Genomic DNA, 26,733 nt, shown 5'->3' with positions numbered 1-26,733 from the left:
TCAAGAGAATTTAAAATGTCGACATCCTTGGACCCAGTGCTTTTGTTTCTAAGCATTCATCCAAAGCTTGTTATCAGAAGTAAGGACTAAGGATGTTGACTGCAGCTTTGTCAAGAAGAGTCAGAAATTAGGAATAAAAGTCCAAAGGCAAATACATCATGTGTGGTGTATCCCTAAAATGTAATATCATGCTTTAATCATCCTTTTGCTCAATGTTTGTGAAAATGGGAAATGTTCAAGGGAAATGAAGGAACTGTGATATCTGGGATGATGTTTTTCTTTATTATACTTTGATGCATTTTCTGTAGTGATACTCCTTTTATGATAAGAAACGAAAACATTCATATCCATTTTCTAATGCCCATATACATGCCACTTGCCAGCCCCAGATAAACATCTTGTTTCTGATGTCCCATCCATAAAAGTGACTTGCGAACCCAGCCAGCACTTCACCGGCAGGGTTCCCCCCGCCACCCTACGCACCACTTCATAAGATCACAGCACCTTTGTTGCTTTTCTGTACCCGTTGGTCTCTAAACATGAATGAATGCCCTGCATCTTCATATGTTTGTTTGGGGCTTGTTCCCACTGTCCTTCCCAGAGAACGGAAGAGAAGAAAGCGATCCTTCATTTTTATGTGCAGCTGCTCTCACGCCATCTGTGCTTGCCTGGGTGTTTGCGTTGGGTGCCAGTTGGGATGGGTCACGGGAGCAACTTGGAAAGTATCGCTAGTTTCTTTTGTCTTTTTGAGGAAACTGACACTGTCTTTGTTTTTGTCCCATAGGTATGATGCTGCCTCTTGCGTTCTGCCGTTGGAACAGTTAGTTTTCTGTGCCGAAATCATTTCGGGAAACTCAAGCACTAGATTTCAGCGTTCAAGGGAAGCCAAAGCCATTGGAGGGGGCAGTAAAGCCAAAACCCTTTTATCTGAGTAGTTCCAAAAATTTCACTGCCCCTTCCCCATCCGCCCCCATCCCCCAAGTAAGCCATTGCACCCAGACAGGCAGCATGGCAAGCAAACGGAAATCCACCACCCCGTGCATGGTGCGGACATCACAAGTGGTAGAACAAGATGTGCCCGAGGAAGCAGACAGGGCCAAAGAGAAAGGAATTGGCATGCCACAGCCTGAAACAGCCAAGGACACGTGGGCAGCGGAACCTGAAAACTCTTCCAAAGAAAATGAAGTGATAGAGGTGAAATCTACAGGGGAAAACCAATCCAAAAAGCTCCAAGGTGGTTACGAATGCAAATACTGCCCCTACTCCACGCAGAACCTGAACGAGTTCACGGAGCACGTTGACATGCAACACCCCAATGTGATCCTCAACCCCCTGTACGTGTGTGCCGAATGTAACTTCACAACCAAAAAGTACGACTCCTTGTCTGACCACAACTCCAAGTTCCATCCCGGGGAGACCAACTTCAAGCTGAAGCTCATCAAGCGCAATAATCAGACCGTCTTGGAGCAGTCCATTGACGCCACCACCCACATCGTGTCCATCACCGCCAGCGGCCCCGGAAGCGGGGATGGCGGCCCAGGAAGCGGGGATGGCGACCCCGGGATCTCAGTGAGTAAAACCCCCATCATGAAGCCAGGGAAACCAAAAGCCGATGCCAAGAAGGTGCCCAAGAAGCCGGAGGAGGCCACCCCCGAGAACCACGTGGAAGGGACCGCCCGCCTGGTGACAGATGCCGCTGAGATCCTCTCGAGACTCGGGGGCGTGGAGCTCCTTCAGGACTCGCTAGGACACGTCATGCCTTCTGTCCAGCTCCCACCAAATATCAACCTTGTCCCCAAGGTCCCCGTCCCGCTGAACACTACCAAATACAACTCTGCCCTGGACACCAATGCCACCATGATCAACTCCTTCAACAAGTTCCCCTACCCGACCCAGGCAGAGCTGTCCTGGCTGACGGCAGCTTCCAAACACCCAGAAGAGCACATCAGAATCTGGTTTGCCACCCAGCGCTTAAAGCACGGCATCAGCTGGTCCCCAGAGGAGGTGGAGGAGGCCCGGAAGAAGATGTTCAACGGCACCATCCAGTCCGTCCCCCCGACGATCACTGTGCTGCCCGCCCAGTTGGCCCCCACGAAGATGTCACAGCCCATCCTCCAGACGGCTCTCCCATGCCAGATCCTCGGCCAGACCAGCCTGGTGCTGACTCAGGTGACCAGCGGGCCAGCGACCGTCTCCTGCTCCCCCATCACACTCGCCGTGGCTGGAGTGACCAACCACGGGCAGAAGAGACCTCTGGTGACTCCCCAGGCTGCCCCCGAGCCCAAGCGCCCCCACGTCGCTCAAGTGCCAGAGCCCCCACCCAAGGTGGCCAACCCCTCGCTGACCCCAGCCAGCGACCGCAAGAAGACCAAGGAGCAGATAGCACACCTGAAGGCGAGCTTCCTGCAGAGCCAGTTCCCCGACGACGCTGAGGTCTACCGGCTCATCGAGGTGACCGGCCTCGCCAGGAGCGAGATCAAGAAGTGGTTCAGCGACCACCGGTACCGGTGTCAACGGGGCATCGTCCACATCACCAGCGAATCCCTCGCCAAAGACCAGCTTGCCCTTGCTGCCTCTCGCCACGGCCGCACATACCATGCGTACCCAGACTTCACCCCACAGAAGTTCAAAGAGAAAACCCAAGGTCAGGTGAAGGTCCTGGAAGACAGCTTTCTGAAAAGCTCTTTCCCGACCCAAGCAGAACTGGACAGGCTGCGGGTGGAGACGAAGCTGAGCCGGAGAGAGATCGACTCCTGGTTCTCAGAGAGGCGCAAGCTTCGGGACAGCATGGAGCAGGCCGTCCTGGATTCCATGGGGTCTGGCAAGAAAGGGCCAGAAGTGGCGGCCCCCAACGGTGCTCTGTCCCGACTTGACCAGCTCTCCAGTGCCCAGCTGGCCAGCTCTCTGCCCAGCCCCTCACCAGCGATTACAAAAAGTCAAGAACAGGTTCATCTCCTGAGGAGCACGTTTGCCCGAACCCAGTGGCCGACCCCGCAGGAGTATGACCAGCTGGCAGCCAAGACCGGCCTGGTGCGAACTGAAATCGTGCGCTGGTTCAAGGAGAACAGATGCTTGCTCAAAACTGGAACCTTGAAGTGGCTAGAGCAGTACCAGCCACAGCACGTGGTGGACGATCACGGCTACGACGCCCCATTGAGGAAAGTGGTCAAGACCGTCATCACCGAGAACCCGAAGAATGGGAGCGAGGGGGGTCATCAGTACTACAAGGACCCCAAAAAGCTCTGTGACGAGGACCTGGAGAAGCCGGGACCCAGAGGGAAGGCAGGTGCCGACCAGGTGAAAGACAATTTGCCGGCAAAGCCCTCGGAGGCCACGTCGGACCGGTCAGAGGGCAACAGCCGAGATGGCCAAGTCAGCGACGAGAACGAGGAGTCAGGTGTCGTGGATTGGGTGGAGGTGACAGTCGGAGAGGAGGACGCCGCCTCCGACAGGTCGGACAGCTGGAGTCAGACAGCAGCAGAAGGCGCGGGGGAGCTGGCCGACTCGGACTCGGACAGCGGCCCGGCGGAGCCTGGCCAGGCCTAGACAGGTAACGCCACCTGTTCCCCGGGGAGCCGGGGTGGGGGGCTGGGCTTCCTTCTGTCTATTGACTGTGTCAATGGAGTCATCAGGTACAGAGCTGTTGACGCAGATGATGTGTTCACCTCTCAAGCTCTTTTAAAACAAAGGAAGAAAAACAGGTTGGCAGATTTTACGTCCTTATTTACAAGGCGGTGCCCAAGTGGCGCTAGTGGTAAAGAACCTGCCTGATAATGCAGGAGACAAGAGATGTGGGTTTGATCTCTAGGTTAGGAAGATCCCCTCGAGGAGGGCATGGCAACTCGTTCCAGTATTCTTGACTGGAGAATCCCATGGACAGAGGATCCTGGCAGGCTGCAGTCCATAGGGTCGTGCAGAGTCAGACAAGACTGAAGTGACTTAGCACACACACAGGCATGCTGGTTGTTGGAAACATCACTGCCTGTGGCCTTTGGGCATCTGTCCATTCTAAAGTCTGGTAACAAGGTAATACGACACAAGGCCTGTTTTGTGTTCACTGCTATAAGAAACAAACATGAAATGATATGTCTTTTCTTTTTCCTTTTGGATTTTTTTAAAGAGTTAAGTGTCCAAGTTTACTGAAGAAAAGCGTGTGTCTCCTCTAACCTGGAAGGTTTTGAAAGCCCCTGGTGCTTGTGTTGCAGTGGCTCAAGGCAGGTGCCCCCGTGTGTGTCTGATTAAGTAACCTTGCTTGTTGCTGCGCTGACGGGGTCCCCAGAACCCCTTCAAATCTGGACTAGACTGGTATAAATTAGGTCTGTGGAGCCACAGAAGCCTGGGTAGGGAGGTTACCATGGTTACTAATGGCCATGTCATCCACATAATGGGACGTGCCACCGAGCCCTTGGTGTGTGCGCTTCACCAGAGGTCTGTGCAAATCAGAACCTGCGTTAAGTTTAGAAAAGGGGCGGGGGTGGTGGGGAGGAATAGTGGCGGGGAGAATGAGGGGGGAAAGTTCTACCTTGGCCAAAGCCCGTGTGTGCCAAGGGCAGCTTAGAACCAGCATGGAGATACACAATTTACAGTCTGCCTGGGCTGACTTCTCCAGAGGGCACTTAAAAAGCAACAGAGACCGCCCCTCCCCCGCCCCCACCATGTCATCTTTAAACATAATGAAAGGTAGAACCTCCAGAATGATGGATAAGGTCCCCAAGAGAGCCTTGGAGAGCACCATACCTCTTTATTTATGAACTCAGACAGCTTTGGCCAGCCATGTCACTCATTAGTTCATTTATCCAATCATAAAACGAGGCACCTGGCAAGTAAAGTCCTCTGGAAACCTTATTTTAGCCGGTCCCATCAGCTCTTAGAAGAGCAATTTAATGAGAAGCCAAGCACAGAATGCCATCATGTCATCATTTCTTTCTCCTTCAACTTTTCAGGAGGAAGCAGTAATATGTTGGGGGTGAGGAAAGGGGGCTGGTGATAGGAAGGGGTTAAAGGGCGTCATCCATGGTGCCACCTCCCCTTTCTCCCTCTGGCCATTTTCTTGCCTCTTACAAGACCCTGCTGGGACTGCCCTGGTGGTCCAGTGATTTAAGCCTCCACGCTCCCAGTGCAGGTGGCCCAGGTCCGATCCCTGATCAGGAAACTAGATCCCACATGCCACAACTAAGAGCCTGCACAGCGCAACCAAGACCCATCACAGCCAAATTAAAACATAATAATAAAATAACAAATTTAAATTAAAAAAAAATCCTACCAGTCCAGCTCATATCTCCCATATTAAAATGAAGGAGCAAATTTTTTTTTGTCCAATCAGATTCTGTGTGAATGCTTCTAGTTTGCCCTAGATTTCTTCTGGTGCATAAACATGTCTACATGATGCCTTTTTCCTCCTACCACATAGTAGACAGCTGAGTTCAATTCAACTTAACAGATACATTCTGAGCACCTGCTGTGGTGTGGAAAACTGTGCTAGGTGCTAGAGACAACAGGGTGACAAAGACAGAGCTCTCGTTCCCCTGGAGCTTACTCAACCAACAACAGAGGAAATTACTCTTTCTTTTATTCGCCAGGGTGTTCCATCATATGATGGAGACGTGCACGGCTGTGGGGGAGCACAAGGAGGGGCACCCAAGCTGAGGGTCAGGGAAGGCTTCCTGGAGGAATGGACAGCTGACTCAGCTGATTAGGAAGGAATTAGCCCAGTGCACAGACAAGGAGAAGGGCTTCCCAGGTGGTGCAGTTGGTAAAGAATCTGCCTGCCAATGCCAGAGACGAAAGACATGCGGGTTTGATCCCTCAGTGAGGAATATCGCCTGCAGGAGGAAATGGCAACCCATTCCAGTATTCTTGCCAGAGAAATCCCATGGACAGAGGAGGCTGGTGGACTACAGTCCATGGGGCCGCAAAGAGTCAGACACGACGGAGCGACAGAGTGGCAGCAGGAACTAGCCATCTCCCTGAAAAGAACAGGAACACACAGGAACCTCTTCTTACTTATGGCGAACGCCACAGGAGTGTGCTAGAAAATATCCCTAAACAAGACGCTAAGATCTACTCAACACTGAAACGATCCACTCAACACCTGGTATCCCTAATGGGCCTGCTGATATTTTTCAGACACCATTGTTTTAAGAAAGGGGCCTCGATCTGTGCTGCTGACGGTGCCTGAAAATTCTCCAGACAAGGCACCCCTTTGAGGAAGCTTTCAACCTCAAAGGGGGAAAAAAAACTCTCCAAAATTACTTCACAGCTTTTATGAACCAAACACAGAGGTCTCTTGAAATTCATAAATATTCAGTGATGTCTTTATTTAAACACATATTTATCTAGGAACCTGCAGCAATTGCCATACATATAATCCTAGAAATAATGCATGGTTTTGATTTCATTAAAAATAAAAATAAAAACTTGGGTAAGCAGCTGAGAGCTGATTCTAGGATGGGATTTCCTCTATGGGAGTGAGCGTCCGCCCCCCCTCCACCACCACCCCGCCCCTAGCCAGTTCCTCAGACTGAAGCTTGGCAAGGCTCAGGACAGTGTCTGACTGTCCAGGCTCACCTGGCCCTGAGATTAGACACAAAGATAAGGAGTCCTTCCCAAGCCATGACTGGGGTCACCTTAATTCAGTCTCTGGGTCCATCCATTATCAAGCCATTCACTGAGAGACCTGTCCCCATAAGAATCCCAAAAAGAAACTCCTTTCCTAAAAATGAGTCGAAATACTTAAGCCAAAGATGGTCAGATGTATGCCTTGATGTTTGGCCAGACAGCTCTACTACCATGAAGATTTTCTGTTTGTGTATGCTGTGTGCTCAGCATTCTTGCCAGCACATCTACTAAGTCACTTAAACTTCATGACAACCCTCTGAGAGAGGTATAGCTCTTTGCTCATTTTCTGTCCTGCTATATCGCTTCAGTCGTGTCGGACTCTTCATGACCCCATGGACTGTAGCCCACCAGGCTTCTCTGTCCATGGGATTCTCCAGGCAAGAATACTGGAGTGGGTTACCATTTCCTTCTCCAGGGGATTTTCCCGACCCAGGGATCGAACCCACGTCTCTTATATTCCCTGCATTGGCAGGCAGGCTCTTTACCACTAGCGCCACCTGGGAAGCCCAAGTTTCACTCAGTTGTATCCGACTCTTTGCAATCCCATGGGCTGTAGCCCACCAGGTTCCTCTATCCATGGAATTCTCCAGGCATGAATACTGGAGTGGGTAGCCATTCTCTTCTCCGGGGATCTTCCCAACCTAGGGATCAAACCCTGGTCTCCCACATTGCAGGCAGATTCTTTATTGTCTGAGCCACCAGGGAAGCCCATTTTACAGGAGGCCAAACTAAGGCTCAGAATTGCTTGCCCTGGTTTCCTCAGCTAGTGACTGGTGGAGCCTGGAGACCCCCTTCTCACACGTCAGTTCAGTGCCTGACCCACCACCTCGCCAAAGTGCACCTCCATCACCGCCCAGGCTAGACCAACAGGCTGTGGTCATGTCTTCATTCTATACGGAACTGAACACTAGTACACAACTATTCATTCACTGCTTTGCTGCCTCCTGATTTCTGCCAATTTCCATCTCCTGAGAATTAAGGACAGCTTTGGGAAAGAGGTAAATTCTGTGAAAATGTCAGAAAAAAATTATTTTCCATAATTCAACTTGCTTAAAATATTCAGGGCTGCCAAGTCTTAGAGCCTAGCTACAATTTAGGATCCAGGATATGTATACCCCTATAATCTGTTCAGATTAGCCATCTAAATACAGATGTGTGAACGGATGGATGGAGAAGTGAAAATTTGTAATTAACTCTTTCCCTGTCTCTCCTCTACCAGATCCTTGAAGGCAGGCACCATTCCCAATTAATCCCTGAATCCCCCAGCGCCTGATTCAGAACAGATGCTCTACAGTGGGTTATTGAACCAACCTGAGAATTACTAGAGAGAGTTGGCTTCCAGTTATCCAGGATCTGGTATTTCAGTCCTCCACTTCTCCTCATCACTCACTAGTCCCATCAGATGACAGCCATCAGGGGAGAGGAATTGGGGACAGTTTGCTTTCCGTGTGTGAGCAGCTTGAGGGAAAGGTCTATTGGAGAATCAATCACTAGCTATTTACTGAGTGATGCTTCTCATGGACTGTACATTAGCCTCACTTCCCTGGTACCTCATGGAGAGTTAACTGCTATCACTTACTTTTATCTAATTCCAGAGCTTCTCGCACTAGGAATTTGCCCTGCACTTTAGGCAGCTTGTAGCAACTTAAGAACATAATGAAATCAAAGCCCCCCATTTTTCAGAGGAAGGATGCTGGCCCCAAGGAGGAGAAATAACTAGCCCAGAGACGCTCACAGTAAGTGCCTTGGCTCATTCATCCATCAGTGTTTGTGGAAAGCCTGCAGTGCCAGGCTCTGGAAGGCTGCGGCACTCAGCGTGTCCCTGCCCTCATGGAGCCCATGTGCTTTGTGCTATGTCATTTCAGTCGTGTCCAACTCTTTGCAACCCTATGGACTGTAGCCTGCCAGGCTCCTCTGTCCATGGCATTCTCCAGGCAAGAATACCGGAATGGGTTCCACGCCCTCCTCCAGAGAATCTTCCTGACCCAGGGATCGAACCCACGTCTCTTACATCTTCTGCATTAGCAGGCAGATTCTTTACCACTAGTGAGTGCCACCTGGGAAGCCCCAGAGCCCACAGTCTTTGACCAAATAATCTTCCATCAAACAAAAAGGAAATGCTGCCAGGTAACAAGAGTTTTTTAAGGAAAGGTACATGGAACTGTGAGACTATAGAGCAATTAGGCCTGATTTAAGGGGTTGGGCAAGGTTTCTCTGAACAAGTGGATGAATTGAAATCCAGAAGGTTAAGTAGGAGTTGGCTGGGCAGAGAGGAGAAGCAGTCCAGGCAGAAGAGAAAACAGACTTGAAGACAACATATCCCTGAGACAGGGGAACTTGGTGCACCAAGGAGCCTGAAAGGTGGCTACTGTGGCTATGGCTTGCCTGAGTTCACACTTCAAAGAAGCGCAGGAGTGAAAAATGGAATGCTAGGTGGGCTCACACATCATCAAGTTATACCCTGAAGCTCCTCTCTCTCACCAGTAAAGACTATATGTGATTCTGTGTGTATGACCCAGTAGGCAAAGTTTGAGACCCTCTGTAATCCTTAAGGAAGGAGTGAAAGGAAAGTCATCGGGCTTCCCTGGTGGCTCAGTGGTAAAGAATCCACCTGCCAATGCAGGGGACACAGGTTCAATCCCTGGTCTGGAAAGATCCCACATGCTGCAGAGCAACTAAGCGCCATGCACCAGACCTATTGAGCCTGTACTCTGAAGCCCACGTGCCACAACTACTGAAGCCGGCGGCCCTAGGGCCCATGCTTTGCAGCAAGAGAAGCTGCCGCAATAAGAAGCCTGAGCCCCGCAAGTAGAAAGTAGCCCCCACTCACCACAACTGCAGAAGGCCCACGTGCAGCAATGAAGACCCAGTGCAACCATAAATAAATAAAGTAAATAAATCTTTTTTTTTAAAAAAAAGAAAAGTCATCTTGCAGATGTCTAGGTGTTGTTGAGAACTTTCTTCCCTGGTGGTAAATGGAAGATGGATGGTAGAAAATTCTAGAACACCCACATGCCTATACATTCTATTCCTTTTTATGATTAAAGTTTCTACAGCTTTAATACTCACTGTATTAGTCAACTAGGGCTGCCAAAATAGCAGAGCATGGACTGAGCAGCTTAAAGAACAGAAATCTTTCTCACAGTTCTGGAGGCTAAAAGTTCAAGATCAAGGTGCCGGCAAGGTTAGTCCCTGACATGACCACTCTCCTTGGCTTGCAGACGGCCACCTTCTTTGTCCTCACGTGCCTTTCCTTTGTGCGTCTACCCTCCTGCTGTCTCTTCCTCATCTTATAAGGATACCCGTCCTGTTGGATTGGAGCTCCACCCTTATGACTTCCTTTAACCTTCATTACCTGCCAACATAGAAGACGTAAGAGACAGGGGTTCAATCCCTGGGAAGATCCCCTGGAGGAGGAAATGACAACCCATTCCAGTATTCCTGCCTGAAGAATCCCATGGACAGAGGAGCCTGGCAGGCCATAGTCCAGAGTGTCGCAAAGAGTTGGACACAACTGAAGTGACTTAGCACAGCATGTACACACCTCCTTAAAGGCCCTGTATCTTCAGATACAGTCACCCTGGGGATTAGAGTTCAGCATAGAACTTGGGGTAGGACACAGTTCAGTCCACAGCACTTACCAGTAGACTTGTCTGTTGTTATCAGGACCAAGTGAGATAATATAAGTGAAAGCCCCCAAAATAGGGGTGTGGCCTTGCCATCAGCACCTGCTCAATGGACGCAGCTCAGAAATTGCACAGTCTTCTGCATGTGGAGAACTTGGCCATCTTGCCTTTCCAAATTGACTGTTTCGGTTGGGGCCCCGCTAGTACAAGCCCATGCTTTGGGGTGTTCATGGCACCTGCATCTCAAGGTGGGGATAGGGGGCAGAGGCAACAAGGGGTTTCATTTGCTGAGCACTTACTATGCCAGGCACTGCTCAAGCACTTCATGTGTGTTAACTGAACAACTCTCCACAGACATTATTTTCATCATCTGATGAGAATGAGCCACAGAAAAGTAACTGGCCCAAAGTCACTGAGCTAGAAAACAGTGGAGCTGGAATTCAAACCCAAACTTGTAACCATGTTCAGAGTCTGCCTGGTGAGTTTAAAATAGGATTCCAAGGAATTTCCCTAGTGGTCCAGTGATCAAGAATTTACTGTCCAATGTTGGGGACTCAGGTTCAATCCCTGGTCAAGGAACTAAGATACCACATGGTGTAGGGCAGCTAAGCTCACATGCCATAACGAGAGGAGCCCCCTTGTGCTTCATCAAAAAGATGCAATGCAGCCACACACAAAAATTAATGCATAAATAAAATATAATTCCATTTGCTCAGATTCTTTTGAGTTCCACAGGATAATATCTACTGATGGAAAAGGAGCAGGAAGACCCAGTGGCCCCTGATTCCTTCTGCCTTTGAACATCTCCAAAAGCAGGGAGATCTACCTGGTGTACAAGTCTGCAAGGTGCCCAGGATGTCCCCAAACTGCTTCAGAGAAACAGCCCTAACCAGACATCCAGAGTTGACCAAGGCTGAATGTGGGGTTAGTTTGGGATAGTGCGAAATTTCCTACATCCGCTAGGAAATGACTTATTCTTTTTCCTTGTCACCCATGCCCCCTCCCAGTAAAAGAAAGTTGGACTCAGAAATGTTATTGAGCTAACAAATCACAGCCACACTGCTTGTGTTTCTGTCTCAGGGACTGTGGTGTTCTCTCAAGTCCACAGGGCCCAGGGGAAATCCCTACAGGGAAAATTAAGGAGAAATAGGAACAGAAAAGTTGGCACATGGGAAAAGAATTCTAATTGTTTCATGCTTCCCCAAAGACAGAGTAATAAGGAAACAGATTTTGCTAAAGAATTAGATAGTGCTTTTTAACATTCCAAGGTATCCCCAAGATAGAAAGGGACAGCTGTGGGAGGCAGTGGGTCCCTCCATCTTGGGCAGTGTTCAGGGAGAAGTGAGACATCCACTCGGTGCAAATGTTTGAAGAGTGGCCACAAGGAAAGGGGCCCAGTGACCTTGCAGTTTCCCCAACAGCTGCAGTCTGATACCCTGGGACTAAGTGACCCATCAGGCCATTGGTTCTCTGCAGGGGTGAGTGTCCCTGACCAAGTGAAAAGACTCCAGGTAGTAGCCCAGGGACTCAGCAAGAGGCCACATAAGTAAAGATCACTGTTGTTCAGTCACTAAGTGGTGTCCAGCTCTTTGCAGCCCCGTGGACTGCAGCACGCCAGGCTTCCCTGTCCTTCACTGTCCTCCCGGAGTTTGTTCAAACTCACGTCCATTAAGTTGGTGATACCATCCAACCATCTCATCCTCTGCTGCCCCCTTCTCCTCCTGCCCACTCTTTAAAAAATCAACAAAAAATGAAATAACTTGTCACCGATCTTGTCTAAGCAGCCACCTCTAACAGTACCGTGCTCTTTCCCTGTGTTTCATTCATTAACGGACATTTGAGTATCCTCCGTGAGCCAGACGCAGTGGCGGGAGAGATGGGGGTGGGGCACGGGGTAGCAGTGAGCACTGTGGACTTACGACTCATCAGGCAATCGGAAGGCATCGTGATGACAGCTATGCTGTGAAAGCCCCGGCAAGGGAACATTTAACAAGGCGAACTGAGCGTGGCTGGGAGCAGGGCCTTCTGGGGAAGCGGCCTGCCCAAGGAGCAAGGCCACAGGGCTGGGCTGTGTGCCCTCTGTGTCCAGTATCTTCCCAGCCTCACTCTGAGAGTGCTGCCAGCTCCCACAGCCCAGCTCCTGCCCACCATGACACACCCTGGGAGAGGTCAAATGAGAACTGAAGTCCAGCGGTTCCAAGAGCTGGGCCCAGAGCCATCCACAGACATCTGGGAACACTGCAAAAACCAAAAAACTGACTTTGTCTCCCCTTCTCCAGGTCACCCTTTGGCCTTCCAATCTGGTTTTTGTGGCTTTTTTAATGGTCTTGTTCAGCATTTATTTTTCTTTATTTATACATAGTTGGAGGATTATACATGTTCATACCCATAAGATAGGGAAAAACACATTGTCATGAAAGAAATGAAATATAATTCAAAGAAATAGAACAACATCCCATGCTATTGGATTAGAAGAATATTGTTAAAATGACCACACTACTCAAAGCAATCTACAGATTTAATGCAATCTCTGTCAAAATACTCATGACATTTTTCACAGAACTAGAACAAATAATCCTAAAAGTTATACAGAACCACAAAAGACTCAGAATGGCCAAAGCAACCCTCAGTTCAGTCGCTCAGTCATATCCAACTCTTTGTAACCCCATGGACTGCAGAATGCAAGGCTTCCCTGTCCATCACCAACTCCCGGAGCCTGCTCAAACTCATGTCCATCGAATCAGTGATGCCATCCAACCATCTACTCCTCTGTCGTCTCCTTCTCCTCCTGCCTTCAATCTTGTGCAGCATCAGTGTCTTTTCCAATGAGTCAGTTCTTTGCATCAGGTGGCCAAAGTATTGGAGTTTCAACTTCAGCATAAGGGGACAAAAAAAACAAAGCTAAAGGCATAACCGTCCCAGACTTCAGACTATACTATTGATACAAAGCTAAATAATCAAAACAGCATGGTATTGACACAAAAACAGACACACAGATCAATGGCACAGAATAGCCCAGAGATAAACTCACACATCTATACTCGATTCATCTTTGACAGAGGAGGCAAAACTAGGCAATGGAGAAAAGACAGTTTGTTCGGCAAGTGGTATTACAAAAGCTGGACAACTGCATGTAAATCAATGAAGTTAGAACATACCCTCATACCATACACAAAAATATACTCAAATGGTTTAGAAATCTAAATGTAAGATATGACACTGTAAAGCTCATAAAAGGCAGTATGGGCAAAATATTCTCAGACATAAATCGTAGTAATGTTTTCTTAGTTTCCCAAGGCAAAAGACATAACAGCAAAAATAAATACATGGAACCTAATCAAACTTAAAAGCTCTTGCACAGCAAAGGAAACTATCAACAAAACTAAAAGGGAACCTCCTGAATGAGAAAAAAATATTTGCTGATTGTACAATCAACAAGGGGTTAATATCCAAAATATACAAGCAGCTCATACAACTCAACATCAAGAAAACAACCCCACTGAAAAATGGGTGGAAGACCTAAACAGACATTCCTCTAAAAAAAGTCACAGAAATGGCCAACAGGCACATGAAAAGATGCTCAATATGCCAATTATATTAGAGGAATGCAAATCAAAACCACAATGAGGTAACATATCTGTCAGAATGGCTATCGTGAAGAAGTCTACAAATAATAAATACTGGAGAGTATGTGGAGAAAAGACAGCCCTCCAACACTGTTGGTAGGAATGTAAATTGGTATGTAAATATGATGGAAAACAATAAAGATATTCCTTAAAAATCTAAAAATAGAACCACCATATGATCCAGCAGTCCCACTCTGGAAAAGATGGAAACGCTAAAAGATACATGCACCCCCAACATTCACAGAAGCACTATTTGCAGTAGCTAAGACACGTAAACAACCCAAGTGCCCAGCAACAGACAACTGGCTTAAGAAAATGTGGCGTATATATATGTATATATGTATATAACTCAGCCATAAAAAGAATGAAATATTGCCATTTGCAACAACAAGGATGAACCTAAAGAATATTAGTGAAGTCAGAAAAATATTACATGATATCACTTATATGTGAAATCTAAAAAATAACACAAATTAATCTATATAAAAAACAGAAACATCACAGACACAGAAAATAAGCTCATAGTTACCAAAGGGAAATGAGGGGGTATGGATAAATTAGGAGTATGGTATTAACAGATACACACTACTATATATAACTAGATAAGCGAAGATATACTGTACAGCACAGGGAACTCTAATCAATATAATAATCTATAATGGAAAATAATCTGAAAAATAGTGCATGTATATATATATATGATCACTTTGCTGTATACCTGAAACTAACAGAATATTGTAAATTTACTGTACTTCCATTCTTTTTAAAAAATGCCAGATGGAGAACCACCTTAATATTGAGGTTTATCTAAAAGGCAAATTTTTACCAACATGACACTGTAAAGCAATTTTCCTCCAATTAAAAAATAAAAAAAACAAAAGGCAACTTTTTACCAGTCCCTTAGAGACAGGGTTTTCTATATGAGAGACAAGATGTGTATAGTCTCACACACACGGGTGAGTTCACATACCCCTAAGGCCGTAGTTCTGCACCTGGCTCTCCTCAAGGGAAAATGAAGCAGGACAATATTTCTGGAGCACCCATATGGTTTGCACACTTCATCTGCAACCCTCCCAGCAGCTGCTTGGTTGTGGATTGTGGGAATGAGGCTCTGGGAGGCTAAGTAGCTGATCCCAGCACACAGCTCAGAAACAGCTGGCCCTGGACCCAGTTTTCTCTGACTCCACGGTTCTTTCCACTCTGCTCCACCGTGGGTACCCACAGTCCTGTGCAGAGCTGGCGTTCCTCAGCCTGGTGGGGAATACAATCACTCTTGACCCACCTTGGGCCTTGTTTCCTGGAGTCTTTACTTATTTATTCTTATCTTGACTGTGCTTGGGTCTTCCTTGTGGCATGTGGGCTTAGTTGCCTGACCAGGGATCGAACCTGAGTCTCCTGCATCGGAAGGCAGAGTCTTAACCACGGGACCACCAGGGAGGTCCCTCCTGGAGTCTTGAGAGCTGTTCAGATGGACATTCAGCCAAAAGCAGCCTCCTTTCCAAAGGCGTTTGCTGGGGGAAAGGTGTTCTTTGCAGAGCACAGCAAGCAGCTGGCTGTGGCCCACATACCCGTCCTGGATGTGTGTGTGTCTGCATGGCAACAGCAACAAGGCATGTGGTCCCCTCTGGGTGCCTGGGACCACCCAGCCCCGATCTTTCTTTTTTTAATTGAAGGGTAATTGCTTTACAGAGCTTTGTTGTTTTCTGCCGAGCATCAGCATGCGTCAGCCACAGGTATGCATGTCAGCTCGCATCTCTGAAGCAGACCTGCACTTTCCTGTTACCTTGTGGCTCCGTGCAGGCAGCATTCGTGCACAAGGCGAGGAGGCAGGACCCAGTTCAGGTGTCGGGAGAGGCAGTTAAAGCTGGATTGGCCCCAGGGGAATCCAGGTTCCACCACTTACCACTTGCCTGATGTCATTTGATCTCACTAAACCCCATCTCTTCACTGCAGAGCAGGCCTACCTCTGAGGTTAACAGGTTACCATAAGGAGTAAATGAAATGGCCGCTGTCGGCAATTAGTATCAGGCCTGGCTCATAATAAGCATGAGATACATTTAAGCTACTCACGGTTGTCGCAACCATTATTGTTATTACTTTTGACTCTGCTGTTGAGCAGTTATGTGACCTGGGGAAATCACTTTTCCTCCCCAAGCTTCCTTTTTTTTCCCCTTGTGAAAGAAGTGGTGTTGGCAGCATCATCTGTAAGGATCCCTGTGGCTTTTACAATTTGATGACTTTTCCTGGATCCCTTTTGGGTGGTAGCAGATCCCAAGGACACCCCTGGAATCTGATTTCATTCACAATTTCTTTTACAAGTTTTTTTTTAATTGAAGGACAATTGCTTTACAATATTGCGTTGGTTTCTGCCATACATCAACACGAATCAGTCATAGGTATACATATGTCCCCTCACTCTTGAACCTCCCTCCCACCTCCCCCTACTTCAGGCTATTACAGAGCCCTGGTTTGGGTTCCTTGAGTCACACAACAAATTCCCATTGGCTATCAATCTTATATATGGGTAGTATACTGGCTCCTTCCTCCCCTCTGCCTTCCCGTGTTACAAGTTGGTTTCTTAACTGCAGTGTTCAGTCTTACTATCAGGAGTACTGATGAAATGTGGGTACCTTTGACATCCAGACATTAGGAATGACACAATACAGATGATCTGCTGCTTTGGCTGAGAAGTCTGGTCCTCTTGCTCTTGGTCTCCTGCGCGCGCGCATGCGCGCGCGCGCGCACACACACACACACACACACACACACACACACACACTCTCTCTCTCTCTCTCTCTCTCTCTCTCTCTCTCTCTCTCTCTCTCTCTCTCTCACTTCTCGGGGCCTTCTCAATCAGAGAAATGACTGCGCAATAACAAGCTGTGACACGGCCTTACCAGGGACAAGGCAACGAAAAAGCCAGTGGCTTCAGGAATCTGCAGACCTGATCCCCTTCCAGCCTTTCATGGAATACTGACTGCGTACTTCACAGCCCCCAGCCCGCCCTTGGATTCCTGGCTCAGGATCCCTGGCTCCCCAGAGCCCACAGTGGAGATGGAGTTCTGTCTTGGTTTGCCAAGGCTACCATCCAGTACCACAGACTGGGTGGCTTAAACAACAGGAACTGATTCTCCCACAGTCTGCAGACGAGAAGGCTGGTATTGGCAGAGTTGCCCCCTTCTAAGGGCTGTGAGGGAGCCTGTGTTCCTTGCCTCTCTCCTAGCTTCTGGCGGGTTGCTGGCAGTCCTTGGCATTCCTTTGCTTCTGGACTCATCACCCCAGTTTCTGCCTTCATCTTTCCGTGATGTTCTCCTTGTGTGTCTCTTTATGTGCAAAATTCCCTGTTTTATTAGGACAGCAATCCTGTGGGATTAGGCCCCTCCCTGTAGACCTCATTTTAATGGAGATCGCCTCCATAAAGGAATCTCCATAGGGTTACATTCTTTTTATATGTATATATTTCTTTATTTGGCTGCAAGAGGTCTGCACAACTACATCAGTTGTGGTGCGAGGGCTCAGTACTTCCGGCGCATGGGCTTAGTTGCCCCACAGCTAAGGGGCAATTGTGGAATCTTAGTTCCCTATTCAGGGATCGAACCCTCATCTCCTGCATTGGAGAGCGGATTCTTAACCACTGGACCACCAGGGAAGTCCCCAAATCGGGTTACATTTTGAGGTATTAAGGGTTAGAACGTCAACATATCTATAGGGGTAAAGAAGAGACAGTTCAACCCATAAGGTCCTTGGACTATTTTCATTACTTCAAAGTCTGTAAGTATTAAACACTATTAAGAGAACAGTCTCTGAAAATTGCCTGAGCTGGAATTTGGGTTCTTCCACTTTCTAGCTGGGTGATCTTAGGCAAGTTTTTTAGCTTCTCTGTGCTCAGTTTCCTTACCTGTAAAATGGGAATAGTAATTATATCTACACCTCTGAGGGTTGATAGAAACATTAAAAAATACATTTTTTTCTCTTTTTATTTTTTAACTGGAGTAAAATTGCTTTACTGTACAATGAAGTGAATCAGCTTTGCACAATAGAAACTAACACAGCATTGTAAAGCAATATTCCAATTTAAAAAATTATAAAATTTTAAACGTAAAGAGATAAAAAGACACTTTAAATTTCTCATCTTATGTATTACCATTATATATACTATCATATTTGGAAAAGGCTTCATCTAACAAATACAACACAAGCTTATATAATACCACAGTCTGGACACTATTTTAAGTGCTGTTTAATATATCAGCTTCTCATCACAACTACTTTACCAGGTGGATGCTATTACCATCCCTGTTTTACAGAAGCAAAACCAAGCCCTAGAGAGATTGTGACATTTGTACGGCCCCGTGGCAAGTATATAGAGAAGTGTTAGTCACTCAGTCGTGTTCAACTCTTTGTGACCCCATGGACTAGGGCCCTCTGGCTGGGCTCCTCTGTCCATGGAATTCTCCAGGCAAGAATACTGGAGTGGGTTGTCATTTCCTTCTCCATACAGAAAAGTCAGGACCAAAATCCAGACTTGTCTGATTCTGGTGTCTTTGAGGAACCATGGTGACTGGCTGCCTATCCAGGAACAAGAAAAAGGTCTTGTCATGATGAAATGAATCACCTCCTTCACTTGCCCAGAGAGTCATCCTGTTTTCAAAGGCCTTATTCTGAAGGCGCTTACCATAATGTCAGACCATGCTCAGGACACACACTCGTTTCTTTAAAACAGGCCCCACGTGTGAAGGGCATCTCTCGTCTTCCGACCCCAAGAGGACTTGGGAAGTGTCTCCCCAGGACAGCCAGGGAGAGGCCACCTCCCCCCTCCCCCGATGCCTTGCATGCAGGGAATGATGGTCATCTCCCTGACATCTTGCCCCTCTGGTCTTGTGTCGTCCTTCTAGGGAAGTCCATCAGAACTGCCGTGCTGATGCAGGGAATAATCTGTCTTCAAAGAAAGAAGAGAACTTCTCTCCCCGGCTGAGGGCCGCCCTGGCCTGAGACTCCAAGTGGAACGACTTCGCTGCGTGTGCCTGCCGCTGCCTCTGCGCACACGCACCTCCCCGAGGCCCGGTGGGAAGTGCTCCTAGTGCCAAAGTCCTACTACTGCGTTTTCCACGGGTCCTTGTAAATAGTTGGCTCCTGCGCCCAGGCCCCCACCTCTTGCTATACTGGAACCAATTTGTACGACATGGGAATTTTGTTACCTTTTTAACCGAGGGCAACTTCCTTTTCCAGCTCTACCATTGTAAGGTCTTTTTTCCAGGAGGGAGGGCTGATCACATGTGCTTTTCTCTTTTTTTCCTTTTTTATTTTTATTGATTTTGGGGAGGGGGTGGTGTTAGCATTAGTGCCATTATATCTACTGGATTTTAGGTAGGGCGAGTTCGTTTTTAAAGATAGTTTGCAATTTGCGAGATTTCTTCCGGGGGAAAGGGCTAGGATTCAGGCCTCTGTCTGAGCTTGGAGAGGGGTTTACGAATGACAGATCTTCCAAATCAAATCCATTTCTATAGTTCTTCCCCAGCTGCCTTTGGGGGTCCCTGTTTAGCCAGGCACAAGGCTTTCTGAAATGCCCCAGGCCAGTCTGGTTTTTTCTGATGGGCTGGCCTCTGAGGTCAGACCTTGGGCCAAGAGAGCTGGGTGGTAGGTGGCTACCCTCTGAGCCCCTTTTTAGAAACCAGCAGAAAGGGCTCACAAGTGCATTAGCGTTATCATTAATTTTGTGAAAGTAAAACAAAAAGATTGTGCTATCTAAATGGTACAAAGATGAACAGCTTTGGTTTTCATTTCTGTTCCTAACTGTCTTTTTCAGTGTGGTATTGAACAAGATTTCAGCTTGAAGCTTCACCACGAATTGATTTTTTGTTTGTTTTGTTTGTGTGTTTGTTTTGGGCCAATTTTAGATTGATGAGTGCACTTTTTTTTTCCTCAGTTAGTCCTAACTTCTAAAGAAGAAAAACCAAGAGACATATCTGGTGTAAATGTTGCAATATCAATTGTGTTTGCAGTCCCTTCCCCCCATCCCACTGCCCCCTATTTGAGTACACTGCACAAATAAAATGTTAGGGAGTTTAAAAAAAAACAATTTTTCTAACTTGTTGCTCATTTGTTGTAACTCAATAAAGCAAAGACTAAACATTTTTATAACCTTCTCCTCTGTTCCTGGTTCTTCATTGCTGTCTGACTCCCAGGGCACAGCACAAGGGTTCCAGCTCACCCACCCCACCCCCCATTCAAATCCACTATGACCTCATTCCTCGTCTTTTGTCCTGCCTCATCGCAGTGAGGTCATCACAGGGTTTTCAGCGCAGGGGGGACTATAAAAACCAGGGGTCAGTGTCAGTATGGGAATCATCATCGCATCTCTGGGACACACAGAAGTGATAGGCCCACACGTCTCCTGGGTCTTCGTAAATAGATTCAGAAAATACTGCAGAGGGCACTTTCCTGGTGGTCCAATGGCTGAGACTGTGCTCCCAATGCAAGGGACCCGGGTTTGATCCCTGGTCAGGGAACTAGATGCCACACGCCACAACTAAGTTTTCATGCCACAGCTAAGATCCAGGGCAGACAAATAAACATTTTGTTCAAAATTACAATTTTTAAATGCTGCAGAGCACGGGTGTGGGAATGAGGCCTCTAGGCCACTGCTGCCCCTTAGGTGTCTCAGGCAAATCACTTCCCTCCTGGGCTGCTGGGAACCAAGATAACTGCCTTTTCTCCCAGAAGGTCAACTTTTGTGTCTCTAGCCAGGTGAGGTCTAAGGAGCCCCTCATAGTTCAAGGTGACCCTCATGTAGGCCGGTGCCTTTCAAGCTCAAACAGGCTGCAGAATCACCTGGAATTCTGGTTAGAGTTTCTGATTGAGTAGGTCTGAGTGGACCAGAGAACATCCATTGCTCCTAGGTGAGGCTGATGCTGCCAGCTCTTGGGCCTCATGTTAGGAATCTGTGGTCTGGATCAGCGTTCCCTAACCTTTCTGGCGCCAGGGACTAGCTTCCTGGAAGACAATTTTTCCACAGACTGGGGGCAGCGGGGAGGGGTGGTTGTGAGATGATTCAAGTGCATCACAGTTATTGTGCACTTAATTTCTATTATTATTACATCAGCTCCACCTCAAATCATCAGGCACTGGATCCTGGAGGCTGGGGACCCCTGGTCTAGATGTTTCATCTTCACAGGGACTTAAAGACTTCTGGCCAGTTTATCCACCCCTCCTCTAAACTCTACTATCTCCTGCCAAAAAAACAAAAACAAAAATTCATCCTGTACTTTCCTTATTCCAAAAAGAAAAAATTGAAAAGTGGCTGTAATTGGCTCATCTCCTGGTCCTGCATTGCTGTTCCCGTCTGTGCAGTGGACCATCCACAGCCTCATCTCCTCATGCTGTCCTGTCCTTCCAGCCCATTAATGAACATCAGCCCAAGCGCCCCCCTCCAGCTTCTCCCTTGGCAGTCAGCTGCCTTCCCATCCCGCTATTCACCACCCTTGCCATTCAGCTTGCCACTCTCAAGCAATTTAATTCTCCCAGCAAGGCAGCGTGAGATGCTATCAAATGCCTGAAGAAACCAAAGGGAAAACCTTGCCAGAACTTTTATCTTTTTATATTTAATTTCTGAACCAAAGAGAAAGCCTTGCTAATTGATTGCAATGAAAATACACAGGGCAGCCGGTTGTGCTCTTTGAAGCACTCAGCAAAATATATCAGGCTATGTCTTCTCCCCTGGGAATGACTAAAGGGTGGCAGGAACTAGGAGAAAGGTGGTTAAGGGGAATAGCTGGACAGGTGGGGTGAAAGCCATGGAGGGGCGTGAACACCCGCTGGTCTTGTCGGCCCCATACCTCTTCACACATCTGTTCCTTTAGGTTTGCTTGTCTCCCCTTCTGTCCATCTAATTCTGAGGGGCTGTCCACCACAGTGACCCACTCCCTTCCCACAGGGCAAGCCTGGCACTTCAGCCATCAGGCCGGGTGCAGTGTGATGCACAAGCGCTCAGATGCTGAGAGAAAGCTCTAGTTTCCCATTGAGATGGCGAGTGTGATATTAGCCTGGAGCCACCAGCTAATTCCCTGCCCGAGAGAGAAAACCAGCCTGCAGATAGTGAGAATGAGGCTTAAAAAAAATCAAGAGGCAGAGGAGGAATGAAAGAAGAAAGAGATGATGGTGATGGTGGTAGTGATGACAGCGGCGACATCATTTGGGCCCATGGGCCCCACCATTCCCGGCCAGCTCCCTATCTTAACAGTTTCATAAAAACCATATTTCTCTCTTTGACTTAGGTTCAAAACCTTCTGAGTGGGGTTTCTGTTCCTAGAAACTCAGCATTTTGATGATTTGATAAGATTATGAGATTTATAAAAAGGAAAAGACAATGAATATAAATAGCCCCATGAGGCTGGTGGTTACCATGCTGGATGCCCATCTCTTAGTCTCTGCTACTCAGGTGTGTGCCCTGCAGCAGCATCACCAGGGTGCTTGTGAGAAATGCAGAACCCAGCCACTACCCCAGACCTGTTGAATCATAATCTGCAATTTGATACCACGCCCAGTTGACTCATCTGCTCATTCAAGTTTAAGAAACACTGCTCTGAAGGCTTTGAAGGGCTCCTCCCCAGCCTCCTCCACAACCGGGGCGTGGTGTGGGATCTGACACACCGTGGAGCCTGTTCTCAGAGTGTGGACGCCCCAGGCCTTGGGGAGCAGGAAGGCAGAGGCAGTAACAGGATGGTGATCCAGTGGAACCCCAGCTGCAGGTACCCTTGTCCTTCCAGACCACCTGGTGCACAGTGACTTCTGACCAATAGCCTGCAGAAATGACAGCTCTCACTGGCCAGCCACTTTACAATCTGGAGAGAACCAGGAGAGACGTCAGTTGCCTCCTGCTGATTCCTGAGAGCTCCCATCTGGAGTGGCGTGCAGCTGGATGTACTTACAAACCACAGTAGAAGGCACATCATTACCCCTGGGGGCTTGATTAGTAAAAATGAATTTTAAAAGACATCCAGGAGCATCCCATGACATGCAAGTCCGGTATCCTGTAGAGGGTAGGAGGCACATTGCCCTGGACTTTGAGGAGGGGGGAAGACAAAGGTCTCCATCCATAACTCTCACACCCTCCTGCAGAACAAGCCCCTAAAGCATTACAGACTGCCTCAGGCTGGATCCTTGAGAAAAAGAGACAGGGCACAAACTGGGGGATTTAAAGGAAGTGCATTAAAATGATGTTTACAAAGCTGTGGGCAGGGCTTGGAGAAGAGAAAAAGGGAGGATGTAAGGAGCTTGGTCTGAAGGGGTAAGTGGTGGGGCAGTTACTGGAACCTACAAAGGATAGATGGACAGAAAGGGGTTTCTGAAAGGAGATGTGGCCTTCAGGAAACCATGGAGACCCAACAGGAGGAGAAATACCCTGACATCATTCTCCTCCCACCCTCTGTTCTCCAGCCACAGCCTCTCAGTGGCCAAATCAACCCAAGTCAAAGGGTAAGTGGATCTGTTGGTCCCGTCCATTGGAATCTGCCTCCCAGCACACAGAACAGGTGGGGTAAGTGAGGAGGGGGAAACAGATGGTCCAACACACAGATCAATCTAGGGGATGGATCAGAGATGACAATACACACCAAGAATGCTATATGGCCCACTCCACATTCACAGCAGACATTAATAATCAATTGAAGTGCCTTTGCCTGGCAGACTTGGACAGCTTTCACAATACTGAACACAGCCTCACCTTGAAATCTATTAACCTATGAGATGACATAGGTGGTGGGTGCCACTGGTTGCCTAGCTAGTATCCATCCCCTCATTCGTCCTTGCTAATATCGTCCCAAGATATTGCCCAGGAACTGACATACCCCAATCCCAGGTGAGAAAGTCACTTTCTCTTGCAGCCAGGAGTGGCCAATAAGATGCACGTGCTGGTGCCAGTCTCCTTCCTCCCTCTTCTTACCTTGTGTGCATCGCTGATCTTGACACTAAGGCCTTGATAGCTTCTTTGAGTCCCTGAACTAGTGCCACAGCTGAAAATTTTCTAGCAGCTTGATATGTGAGAAAAATAAATACCTATTTGTTTAACCCACCACTCATTGGATTTGACTGACACTTGCATTAAAGTGCACTCATAAGTGACACAAAACCTACGTGCCATCCTTAGGCTGGATGGATATGAGTCCTCTCATTCATGCATGAGTTCATTTCTCCCTGTGCCACTTGCCAGGTGAGAGAGAAGTTAGGTATAATCTCTCCCCTCAAGGAAACGTGATCTATGTTTTGAAGGATGAGTAGGGGTTGGCCAAATGCATAAATCAGAGAATAGTACAAGGAGCAGAAGTGAAAAAGTGTATACAGTGTCAGGATGTTAAGTAGTAGAAATTCAACAAGGAGTCTGTTAATGTGTAACAAAACAAGAAACCATCAGTTTTGAACAACCCACTTTGACAAACAACCGAATCACCCTAATTCAAACACAGTCACAAAGAAAACTAAAGTGATTTCCACTTGGAAAGACCCTGAATAACTGCCAAAGAACTATGTTATTTGCTTGCTGATGGGAAATCAAAACCATAGTTTGGGATTTACCAAGATGAGTAACATATTACATAAAAGATATGTAAAGTGAAACAAAATAGCTTCCACATCTTTTACCTCCGACTTACTTCCCATCGCTGAATTTGGGTCACAGCTTTGGGCTCAGGTCCATCTCTCCAAATGATCTCCCAACTCCTCACCCAGTCGTCTCTCTTCCTTGGGACCCTCTGGTCTGCTTGCTGAATGGTGAGTCCACGCAATTTCCCCTCTTAGAATGCACCCCTTCCCCATTTCTTCCAGTCCCAGTTGAAGTTCCACCGACCAAACACAGGTACATTGTGGGTGACAAAGAGGCTGGATTTAAGGAAGACACACGTATCCCAACTGGTTCTCCGGAAGCCCTGCTGCTCTGAACTCCTGTATCCACAAGATGTTATCTAGTTCTGTCCAGGTACTGTTTGGTTGTTCAATCTTCTAGTGTGTTGCTCCTCCTGACCAGGAAATGTGCTGAACATCCATCCAGCATTCCTTTTGTCCTCTCTTTCAGCAACATTCACACCCCTTCCCCCTCCCCCCCCCCCGGGAAAGTCTTCTATACACCTGTTTTTCCCCTTTAAACCCAGGACCAAACCCTTCTTTCCATGGGTAGTCATGTGACTCAAGCCTAGCCAATCATAGCATGATCTCTGACCTCAGTGAGTGGCCCAAGGGGTACGCACGTGACACAAGCTGGGTTAATGAGAGTCCTCCCTGAGGTTTAAAGAAATTGAAGCAAAGAGAGCTGGGAGAGAGCAAGAAAAAGGTAGAGAGAGACAGAAGCAAGGAGAGAGATAAATGACATAATTTAAGTATTTGGATCCAGTCAACCTTAAAGTTAGGTCCACCCCATCTTTACCAGTTATGTGAGCCAATAAATCCCCCTTGTGCTTCGAAATTAGTTCAAGTTGCTTTACTGTCATTTAGAAATAAAACAGTCATGACTAAAACCTACACTCTTACCCCACTGCTCAGCACGTGTCTGCAGAACTGATAACAGTTAAAGATGCAGGGCAGATTGAATTACAGTCTAAAATATACTCGCTGTGATTCCACTTATGTGGCACATTTAGAATAAGCAAGTCTATGGAGAGAGAAAGTGGGGGTTGATGGAGCAGAGAGAGGATTGGGGGTGAGGGCTAGGAGATGTGAGATTTCTTTGTGGGGTAATGAAAACGTTACAAGATTGATATTGTGATGGTTGCACAACTCCAAATATATTAAAAGCCATGAACTGTACGCGTCAAATGGGTGAATTTTATAGTGTCTCAATTTTACATACTTAAAAATATATTTATATTTTAATTTTCATAGATATTTGTATTTTGAAAGTGAAAGTGAAGTCGCTCAGTCATGTCCGACTCTTTGTGACCCTGTGGACAGTAGCCTGCACCAGGCTCCTCCTCCACCCATGGGACTTTCTAGGCAAGAGTACTGGAGTGGGTTGCCATTTCCTTCTCCAGGGAATCTTCCCGACCCAGGGATCGAACCCAGGTCTCTCACATTGTAGACAGATAATGCGTCTGAACCACCAGGGAAGTCACATATTTGTATTTTATACATGATTGTGTATTTTTAATACATGTATTTTATACATAGTTATATTATATATGATTATGTATTTTAATACATATATTTTATACATAGTTATATATGATTATGTATTTTTAATACATAGCTTAAAGCTCAACATTCAGAAAATGAAGATCATGACATCTGGTCCCATCACTTCATGGGAAATAGATGGGGAAACAGTGGAAACAGTGGCAGACTTTATTTTGTGGGGCTCCAAAATCACTGCAGATGGTTGACTGCAGCCATGAAATTAAAAGACGCTTACTCCTTGGAAGAAAAGTTATCACCAATCTAGATAGTATCTTCAAAAGCAAAGACATTACTTTGCCAACAAAGGTCCGTCTAGTCAAGGCTATGGTTTTTCCTGTGGTCATGTATGGATGTGAGAGTTGGACTGTGAAGAAGGCTGAGCGCCAGAGAATTGATGCTTTTGAACTGTGGTGTTGGAGAAGACTCTTGAGAGTCCCTTGGACTGCAAGGAGATCCAACCAGTCCATTCTGAAGAAGATCAGCCCTGGGATTTCTTTGGAGGGAATGATGCTGAAGCTGAAACTCCAATACTTTGGCCACCTCATGTGAAGAGTTGACTCATTGGAGAAGACTTTGATGCTGGGAGGGATTGGGGGCAGGAGGAGAAGGGCACGACAGAGGATGAGATGGCTGGATGGCATCACTGACTCAATGGACACGAGTCTGAGTGAACTCCAGGAGTTGGTGATGGACAGGGAGGCCTG

General features: G+C 47.3%; 1 protein-coding gene and 2 long non-coding RNA genes across 6 annotated transcripts in view; 1 reads left to right on the top strand and 2 right to left on the bottom strand.

Annotated features, from left to right (window-relative positions):
- Window positions 1-20,016, top strand: part of ZHX2 (zinc fingers and homeoboxes 2) — a 178,849-nt gene extending 158,833 nt beyond the window's left edge. For all 4 annotated transcript variants that reach the window (XM_069599968.1, XM_069599969.1, XM_069599965.1 and 1 more), the window contains 2 exons: window positions 785-3,550; window positions 18,766-20,016. In XM_069599968.1, coding sequence (XP_069456069.1) covers window positions 1,009-3,546 — 2,538 coding nt within the window. In that variant the 5' untranslated portion in view covers window positions 785-1,008 and the 3' untranslated portion in view covers window positions 3,547-3,550; window positions 18,766-20,016. The remainder of the gene's footprint in view (window positions 1-784; window positions 3,551-18,765) is intronic.
- The window catches only part of LOC138445738 (uncharacterized), a 56,149-nt gene that overhangs the window by 15,958 nt on the left and 13,458 nt on the right, over window positions 1-26,733 (bottom strand). The gene's annotated exons all lie outside the window — the stretch shown is intronic.
- LOC138445739 (uncharacterized) lies at window positions 12,745-25,039 on the bottom strand. Its single transcript, XR_011258984.1, has 2 exons — window positions 24,517-25,039; window positions 12,745-13,115 (listed from the first exon to the last, which is right to left on the bottom strand). It is a non-coding gene; the product is annotated as an uncharacterized lncRNA (long non-coding RNA).

This window comes from Ovis canadensis, chromosome 9 (genome assembly GCF_042477335.2).
Source record: "Ovis canadensis isolate MfBH-ARS-UI-01 breed Bighorn chromosome 9, ARS-UI_OviCan_v2, whole genome shotgun sequence".
Classification (NCBI taxonomy): Eukaryota; Metazoa; Chordata; class Mammalia; order Artiodactyla; family Bovidae; genus Ovis; species Ovis canadensis.
This window is presented reverse-complemented; position numbering and strand designations above follow the sequence as displayed.